The sequence below is a fragment of the Triticum aestivum genome, chromosome 2B, assembly GCF_018294505.1.
Source record: "Triticum aestivum cultivar Chinese Spring chromosome 2B, IWGSC CS RefSeq v2.1, whole genome shotgun sequence".
NCBI classification, from domain to species: domain Eukaryota; kingdom Viridiplantae; phylum Streptophyta; class Magnoliopsida; order Poales; family Poaceae; genus Triticum; species Triticum aestivum.
In genome coordinates, this window is record NC_057798.1 from 464,506,187 (window position 1) to 464,515,798 (window position 9,612).

The 9,612-nt window shown below is 50.0% G+C and overlaps 1 protein-coding gene across 1 annotated transcript; it reads right to left on the bottom strand.

Annotated features, from left to right (window-relative positions):
• Positions 1-5,924: 5,924 nt before the first annotated feature.
• On the bottom strand, positions 5,925-7,795 carry LOC123041406 (uncharacterized). The gene is made up of 4 exons (XM_044464023.1): positions 7,286-7,795; positions 6,880-6,980; positions 6,671-6,789; positions 5,925-6,581 (listed from the first exon to the last, which is right to left on the bottom strand). The coding sequence occupies exons 2-4, from the start codon at positions 6,932-6,934 to the stop codon at positions 6,192-6,194; spliced, it is 564 nt and encodes a 187-aa protein (XP_044319958.1). The 5' UTR covers positions 6,935-6,980; positions 7,286-7,795; the 3' UTR covers positions 5,925-6,191.
• Between the last annotated feature and the right edge of the window lie 1,817 nt (positions 7,796-9,612).

Genomic DNA, 9,612 nt, shown 5'->3' on the forward strand with positions numbered 1-9,612 from the left:
GCAAAAGCTGCTCTTCGGCCTCCTTATGGCTTCGAGGAAGCTGCGCCATTACTTCCAGGCGCACGAGATCACGGTGGTCACCCGCCTCCCATTGCAACGGATACTGCATAACCCAGATGCGACGGGGAGGATCGTGGAATGGGCCCTGGAGCTGTCAAGTTTCAGTTTGAAGTTCGAAGTACCTCGACGATTCAGAGCAGAGTCTTGGCGGAGTTTATTGCAGAATGGACCTCGATGCCCGACGAACAGGTACAGGAGACCACTCTCCCCGACAAGGAAACGAGCCGCAACTAGCTCATGTACTTTGATGGTGCCTTCTCACTACAAGGCGCCTGTGCTGGTGTGCTGCTTGTCGCACCCACCGGAGAGCACCTCAAGTATGTCATCCAGATGCGCTTCCCCCGGGAGATGTCAACCAAAAACACCGCCGAGTATGAGGGCTTGCTTGCCGGTCTCAGGATCGCGACAGACCTCGGAGTCAAAAAGCTCATCGTCAGGGGCGACTCACAGCTCATCGTCAGGCAAATCAACAAAGATTATCAAAGCCCGTTGACGGAAGCTTACGTAGATGAGGTGAGGAAACTGGAGGAGCGCTTCGACGGTATACAAGCAGAGCATGTCCCTCGGGCGGAGAACGACATCGCCGACTACCTGTCAAAGCGTGCTGCCCTCAAGCTACCTGTGGAACCAGGTACTTTTGTGCTTCAGTCAACTCAACCATCCGTCGAGCCGTCGACCGGGCAGAACAAGCAAAGGAAGCTAGGCCCCGGCAAGTACTTCCCCGCTGAGCTCCCTGGAGCTGCTGGCGAAGATGTTGTCGTGGATGCCGATCCTGCCGCGGGACAGCTGACTCCGGCAGGACCTCAGGTCATGGTCGTGGAGACGACCGCCCCCATGGCAGAAGAGATGCCTTTGGACCTTGTCGTCAAGCCACAGGCTCCGCCATGGGCGCAGCACACCATCCGATTTCTCCAGAAAGGAGAGCTTCCTAAGGAGCAGGAAGAGGCAGAAAGAGTAGGCCGCCGGTCTGCTCTGTACCAATTCGTTGATAACGTATTGTACAGAAGAAGACCGAATGGGGTGAAATTGATGTGCATCTCCCGGGAGGAAGGACTAAAGCTGTTGGCAGAGATACATGGAGGCATATGTGGCTCCCACATAGGGTCGAGGGCCCTTGCCGGCAAGGCTTTCCGGCAAGGTTTCTTCTGGCCCACCGCCCTCCAGGATGCTACGGCACTAGTAACCAAGTGTGAAGCATGCCAGTTCCATTCGAAGAAGCTCCATCAACCAGCTCAAGCCCTGCAAACTATCTCTCTCTCCTGGCCCTTATCGGTCTAGGGGCTCGACATCTTGGGCCCTTTCCTCATGCAGTCGGGGGCTTTGAGTACTTGTACGTCGCAATCGACAAGCTCACAAAGTGGCTGGAAGTGGAAGCAGTGAGGAAGGTGACAGCGCAGTCAGCCATCAAGTTCTTCAAGGGACTAGTGTGCCGTTTTGGGGTGCCCAACAGGATCATCACCGACAATGGCAAACAGTTCACGAGCCACGCCTTCATGCAATACATTGAGGATCTCAGCAGCAGGGACTGTTTTGCTTCCGTGGCACATCCACGGAGCAATGGCCAAGCGGAGAGAGCAAATGCCGAAGTCCTGCGAGGCTTAAGGACAAAGACTTTTGACAGGCTACGCAAAAGCGGGAGGTGCTGGATTGATGAGTTGCCGGCGGTTCTTTGGTCGATCAGAACAACGCCAAATCGAGCCACCGGCCAGACACCCTTTGCCCTGGTTTACGGGGCAGAAGAAGTTCTCCCCAAGGAACTCATATACGGGTCACCTCGAGTGCTCGCTTATGATGAGCTTGAGCAAGAGCGGTTGCGGCAAGATGATGCAACGCTCCTTGAGGAAGATCGTCTCCGGGCGGTTGTGAGAGCAGCACGCTACCAGCAAGCCTTGCGCCGCTACCATAGCCGCAAGGTTCGTGCCCGGAGCTTTGAGGAAGGTGACCTTGTTCTTCGGCACGTTCAACCGGCTAAGAATTCCAACAAGTTGACGCCGAAGCGGGAAGGCCCTTATCGGGTAACACGAGTCACCAGGCCCGGCGCAGTCCGGCTGGAGACCGAAGATGCCATTCTAGTGAGCAACTCCTGGAACATCGAGCATCTTTGCAAGTTTTACCCATAAGGCGCGGCTGCGAGGCCTCCCGGCAAGCCACCCCTTTGTACAAGCCTTGCCGGCAAGGCATGTAACCCTTTGTACAAAGCCAGGCGCAGACACTGAGCATAAATAAACGAAGTGCTGACGCCCTAAGTTATAGCATGCATGCTAGGTTGAGTCTCTTCCTTGGTTAGGGTTGATAGTACTTAACGGCGGCTAACCCCTAGCTTAGAGGTCGAGTGCGCGTCTATCTGTTCTTCTCTGTCTTCTTTGGTTTGCAGGACACATAAATATCCTTGCCGAGCTATTTTGGAGAGAAGGGGACGGACCAGCATCCGAGCCCCGACAAGCCAAAGTTGTCGGGGGCTACAAGAGCAAGGATCCATCCGCGGCAAGCCAAGGTTGCCGGGGGCTGCAGATCCAGATAAGTCTTCTATCCTCTATCATGCGTTTCGTTATGGACTAAGGTATGTGAAACCTCGTTTTATCCTTAGGCTACCGTGCTCCCTCCATTCCGGACCCTAGGACTCATCTCCTAGGACCGAGTTTGGTCGTAGTCGCGGCAGCAAGGAAATGAAACGAAGGGCCTAAGCCCACCGCATCCCTGCCTCTGCCAAGGGCGTGAGAAAGGTCAAGCGAAGTGGGGGGACGGCAAGGCCTGTTGCCGGGGAAAAACATTTATCTTAAAGGTGACCAGGATTCACTCCTTGTTGTGGGTTCCACCCGCGAACAAAAAACCCGGCAAACATCCCTTTTTCATTAAAAAACACCCCGTACAGGTACAGTCCATACGAAATGAAAAACATGAACAAGGGGATTACAAGTTCTAAAGTTAACAAAGGCCCGAATGTTGCTGACTCCTTAAGGTTACCCCATCTAGCCGATCCTTACTGAACGCAGCCCATCAAACGGTTCAAGCCACCCGCCTGAAGTGTCCGGCACCACCAACCGCATCCGCGATCGCCGCCATGCTCCACCTTGAACCAATCAGACGTTCCCTGGCACCCATCGAGCATGATCCTCGCACATCCGGATGATCTTCTGCATAGCCTTCTCGCAACCTTGCTCAGGATACCACTTGTTAGAATAAAATGCTAATGCAAGATCATAGAGGACACACCGAGGCACAATATTTGTTAACGAGGTTCACCGATATGGCTACATTCCCGGGGCATGACTACGGGCGCTCCTCCCCAAGATACAGCAACACCGGCCACCCAGGCGCCGGCACAAGCCGTCGGCTCCCCCGCGTACCTATTGCTATCAAGTCGTCATAGGTTACAACGTGTGGTGCCCCTCCGTATATAAGAGGCCTAGGATACAAGTGTCCGACTCCTACACAACTCGTACCTAACCACACCAATTACAACTCTAAGTCCACGTAACCCGTTGCGTACATAGTATATTCGACACAAATATAACAAACTCCACCTTGGCGAATATTCTCCACCACTCAGAAGTCGTCCATGCTCGAACCTCCATGTACTCCGGACTTGGGTTGTCTCCTTCGTAGCTTACTGAGAGCTACCCGACGGGCTAGACCCGCCGCCACCGTGGGACTCCACTGCTACTCCTGCAGCTCCACTCTCCATGGCTCCACCTGCAATAGTGCTCCCTTGCAACTTGTAAAGATGCGAAGCCGTCCTCTCTCCTATCATCACGGTCACCCCATCTTCCATGATTTTCATGGTCTTCGTATCCCGATCACAACGGAATTCCATACCACCATCATGAAGAACACCAAGCGAAATTAGATTTCTCCTTAGCCCTGGCACATGCCTGACTCCCCAAAGCATCTGCTCGACTCTGTCAAACATCTTGATTTTGATGTCACTTACTCCAGCAACACGATAACCTATGTTATCGCCCACATAGGCTAAACCAAACTCACCAGACTTGTACGAAGAGAACCACTCCCTGTTGGGCGTCGCATGAAAAGAGCAAGCTGAATCCAACATCCACGTTTCAGTTTTTGTTGGCCGTCTATTTGATACAACGAGAACATCACTATCACTGTCCGAACCATCACGATGAGTAGCCGCATTAGCACTTGCCTCACCCTTCAGTTCTGGGCATTCCCTCTTTATATGTCCCCAGTCTTTGCACCTGTAGCACTGCACCTTTTTCTTCTTTTTCTTCTCCGCCTCTTGTCCCTTCCTGAGCTGATAACCTTTAACTGCCAACCCCAAATCTTGAGTACTCTCCCTTTCTGCAGCATTCTTTTTCTTCATCAACTCATGTCCAAGTAACGCTGAAGTGACTTCCTCATTATTGATGGTTGTCTTTCCATGTGTCAATGTAATGACCAAATGCTCATAGGACGGTGGCAACAAAACAAGAAGAAGTAGTGCCTTATCCTCATCCTCAATCTTCACATCCAGACGCGCTAGATCCGTGACCAACTGATTAAAGGCATTCACATGCTCCACAAGATCCGACCCCTCCTGCATCTTCAGCCCATAGAACTTTTGCTTCAAATACAACTTATTGGTCGCTGACTTGGACATATAATGATTTGCCAACTTATCCCAAATTCCCTTAGGAGTATCTTCGTCCATGACATGATACGTGACCTGATCCGCAAGACAAAGCCGTATGGTAGCGGCCGCCTGCACTTGCATATTCTCCCACACATCGTTGTCAACCTTGGCCGGCTTTGTCTCCTGCAAACCCTTCAAGATTCCCTGCTGTGCCAGAATATCCTTGACTCTTGTCTGCCATAGACCAAAGTTACCCGTGCCATCGAATTTCTCCAAATCAAACCTGGTGAACCCCGGCGCCATGCCGAGCCGCGATCTAACCGACCTATTGCCACCGGTCTTACCGCCCTTTTCCTCTGTGACTTCCTCACGAAAAAGATCACTGATCCCGTATTCCTCGTCTGAAGCCATGCCACAGTATGCGATCTACCAAGAAATCTGACTTGCACAACCTTCTTGTCCGCCCTTCAGAAAATCACCGTGAAACCTGTCGCCCTAACGCAGATCAACTTTCTCTCTGCCAAACTCGACCGCTCCACTTTTTCCTGAACCTGCAGACAAATTTTCTGTGCGTTCGTTGCCTCGTCGTTCCCAGCCTTTTATTGCCTGCTGGTACACATGGCCCTGTTTTTCATCTTTCACATGGAAACCGAGTCCAAGTATTCCACGGCTTGCATTGAATCCCTGATCCGAGTCCAGAACCAATCGCCCAACATGCACACCCAAAATGATCTCTAGAACCGTACACGCATCCAACAGTGCACCTTCCATGTCTAGACCGGGCACTAGTCCTGCCATCACGGTTCAGCACCGCTCACCACATACATGTACATACCTTCTTTCAAATTCAAACCAACATGCATGCTTGCTAATCTTCCGGATTCTTTCCTCGCGCGTTGCACGCCCCGCTGCTATGCAGCCCAGCGCGGCTGTCTCGTACTGTCGTACGCATCCGAAGCAATGTTTGGGATATCGCTTATCGTTATCATCTCGGTTGGCTGGAGATTAGAGATTAATTAGAAATCGGACGATTAATCGATTTTATCGGTAGACTATTTATCGGTCAGTTTTTTATACAAGTCATAGGTTTCAAGCACTGATAAGACAAAAATAGAACCAATCTTCACTTAAACAGTACGCCTTTAAATAGGACAATACTACAGAAGTGCATATAATAGTATTGTAGAATACTAGAATTACATAACACACAAAATTAGAACAACACTACAGCAGCACATGTACTGTTTTTGCATCTCAAACAGTGCATGTATAATAGATATTACATAAGAGATAACACATAATAGTAGACAGTAGTACAGTACAGTAGTGCATATACGGTGATAACAAGGTCCAGAAAAGTTCAAACAAGGTTTAACAAGGTCATAAGAAAGTCCAGAAAACATAAATAACATAGTTCTTGCTACTTTGCTAGAACACAGCCAAACACCAATGAGCACATAGTCCTTTTCTCTCTGATTCTCTCACAACTCACAACCAAAAGTCCAAAATAAAGTGCTAGGCTGCTAGCAAAACTCCGACATTGTCATTGTCATAGGATTCAAGGTTGCATCTGGTCTTCCTCACCATTTTCATTGGATTCTTCTATCCCAACCCCATCATCATCAGACTCGAACACTACCTCATCCTCATTGATAGGCACAATGTCAGATTCATCATCGCAAACGAACTCTTCCACTTCATGTAGTTCTCTCACCCTAAGACTTCTATGAGGCTCCATTGCATTGTCATCTTCGGTTGCCCCCATCTCATCATCAATGTAAGCATCTTCACATATCCAATCTTGGGTTGTGGAAGCATCTTCACCAAGGAGGACATCACAAGATGATGAGTACTTCTTTCTCTTGTCTAGCATTCTTCCATTGAATTGAATATAAACTAGATCGTCCCTACGACGCACATCTAGTTTATTTCTCCTCTTTGCATCTACCTACAAATTGCAGAGTGAAGCTTAGAGATTCACATCTTGTCAAAAACAAAGTAAGGATCAGATTTGAGTATTTGCAAGTTGAGAATTACTTGTTCAAAAATGCTCCAATTTTTTTCACATCCGGATGAACTTGTGGTCAAGTTGAGTATCCTCAAAGCCATGTGCATCAATATAGGAGTTTGTAGTCCATAAGTTGCCCACCACTCCCCTACATTTATAGAAAACTGTAACTATAATGCACCAGCCCAAAACTTTCAGAAATGCAATATGGCAAAATTATCAGTGAGAACAAGCTTACCAGCATTGTAATTTTCATTGGGAATGGCTTTTGTGGCAGCCACCTTCCCAAACATGCCTTCATTGGTATGGCTTTTCCCCTGAAGTACCAGAAGCAGACATCTACAAAATTACAAAGGCAGCAACATGTATTAGACATTTACACAACGGAAGCAACATGTATTAGACATTTGGACAAGGCCAACAACATGTATTCAACATAGTGAATTGCCAAAATATAATGTAACAGCAGCATCATCTACTAACCAAAATACCAAAGTATCAAACAATTAGTAAATTAATTGTAGCATGTATTTGGCCATCTAGACATCTACTAACCAAAGCATCTAGTCCCCTGGAACAATTGCAGCATCTAGTTATCCACTAAGTTCTAACCGAAGGAGCACAATTGCAGCTACAAATATTACCTGGAGCGGGGATGGCAGCACCAGCAGGTCTAGTCCTCAGCTTGCTTGCTGCTAGAGGAAGGAGCGGCTGGGATGTCGCGCGGCTGGAGGAAGAGGTGGCGGGAGCGAACTGCTCCGGTCGATCTAGTGCCCCTGGAGGAACGGCGGTGCCGATCTTGTGGTAGTGGAGGAAGGGGTTGCGGAGCTCTGTTGTTGCTGGAGGGAGCTCTGAAGTGGTGGCGGCGGCGAGCTCCAGTATTCGGGCATCGGCAGTCTTGCTCCTAGCAAAGCTCCCGTGCGGCTGTCTGCAGCTGGAGATGGAGAGATGGCGAGGGCACAGCTGCACAGGTGAGCTAGCTATTGGGGAAGAGGAGGAGACGATCTAGAGGACGGCAGCTCCGGTGGTGCTAGCTTCAGCCGTCGGAGGAAAAAGGGGTGGCAGCGCTAGAGTGGATCGGGAATGGGGGCGGCAGTGTGGATCCGAAACATGACAGCGGTGTGGACACTGGAGAGGACCCCAAACCCTATCGAGCGGCAATGTTGTGCGGGAAAAGGGAGGCCCATTTTGAGGTTTCTGTACAGATGGGCCCAACCCGATTAATCGGAATATTCGCGATAAATCGGTTGTCAGACCGATAAATCGGCCCAAGAGATTAATGGTGAAGATATGGCCTTATCTTAGCGGTCACAACCCGAGTAGCGATTAATCGGTCGATAAATTGTTGAATCGGCCAATTTCTTAAACAGTGATCCGAAGCTTCTCGTATGTTGCCTTGCACCGTGCCTTCTCTCGATCCGTACATCTCGGAAAAACCCGCCGCTGATCTCGACGACTGCTGGTCTTCCTAGTCTCTGTTTCTTGGTTCTTCACCAACAATCTGTAACTTGCCCTGTCGCGCGTACATCGTACACCAACCCTGCTGAAATAGACGCCACCTCGCGCATCATCCGTGCATGAGCCATGTCGTACCCTGGCCATCCACCTCGCCAGCACAATCCATCCGCAGTGCCGCGCCGCCGCCCTTGTACAACACTGAGCGAATCGTCTCGATGCTCTCGCACTCTGATCTATCCGGCCATCCCCCACGTCTGGTCGCGGTCTGATCGCGAGCCGAATCCGTCTCCTTCGCAATGTCTTCAACAGCCACTACGCCGGCCCGATCGCCACCTCTAGCCGATCCTTACCGACCGCATCCCATCAAACGGTTCAAGCCTCTCGCCTGAAGTGTCCGACACCGCCGACTGCATCCGCGATCGCCGCCATGCTCCACCTTGAACCAATCGGACGTTCCCTGGCACCCGTCGAGCATGATCCTCACACCTCCGTATGATCTCCCGCATAGCCTTCTCGCAACCTTGCTCATGATACCACTTGTTAGAATAAAATGCTAATGCAAGATCATAGACGACACACCGAGGCACGATATTTGTTAACGAGGTTCATCGATATGGCTACATCCCCGGGGCATGACTACGGGCGCTCCTCCCCAAGATACTGCAATAATATTTCATGACGTGACGAGGCCATTAGAGATGGGCCTCATGCCCTGGCTGATGATTCTTATTTCATCCTCACACCCCATTATGAAGGTATTAATATGCGAATGCCTGCATTCCAGTATGAAGTTTGGGTCATGATGCTAGTGTTCCCGATGGATTATTTGACTGAGCACTATGTGTATAAAGCTGTATCCAACTTTGGAAAGCTGATTGCATGGCCGCGTCCGAACGAGAATAAAGCTAGGGTTTTGGTTAAGTGCCATATCAAGGACGTGGCGCAAGTGCCCCATAGTCTGGTTGTATCTAGGGTGGGCTTGCTTCCAGGTGTGGGCCGCTCCTGGTCGGTACCAGTTTATGTTCTTAATGGCAGGGATCTTGTGCCAGGCCTGGTGGATAATGAGGATGCCCACCTCTTCTCAATGCATCCCCACACCCTTATGCATGGCCATATTATACTCTGATGCAACAAGCCAGAATTGATGAGATGCAAGCAGATCAAGTGGCCAATGATGCTCTGTGGAATAATGCAGGACAGATGCAAGATGAGGTTCAGGACAATGGCTGGGCAGCGTGGCCTGTAATCCCACCTCCATATACTGGCTTTAGCTTCAAATCTTTTTTTGAGTATGATGGGCCTTCCCTCATGGATGGTGTGCCTCTAGAGCACAACATTGTGGATAATCTCTCTGATGTCTGGTCAGAATACTCCCAGGTGGAAGAGCTGGCTGATAACTTTATCAATGGTATTCCATTTTCTCGGTTTGCATTTGTTCAGGCTAGTGGTGCTTCAGTTTCTTTGTTACTTACTGCAGATGCTGAGCTGCTGCGCTGGATTGGTGGCATGCTGA

Excerpts from the sequence above, each read along its gene's own strand:
- LOC123041406 (XM_044464023.1), bottom strand. The coding sequence starts at position 6,934 with ATGTTTGGGAAGGTGGCTGCCACAAAAGCCATTCCCAATGAAAATTAC. Across the intron at positions 6,790-6,879 it reads CAATGAAAATTACAATGCTG|GGGAGTGGTGGGCAACTTAT; the intron begins GTAAGCTTGTTC and ends CTATAAATGTAG. Across the intron at positions 6,582-6,670 it reads ATTGGAGCATTTTTGAACAA|GTAGATGCAAAGAGGAGAAA; the intron begins GTAATTCTCAAC and ends TGCAATTTGTAG.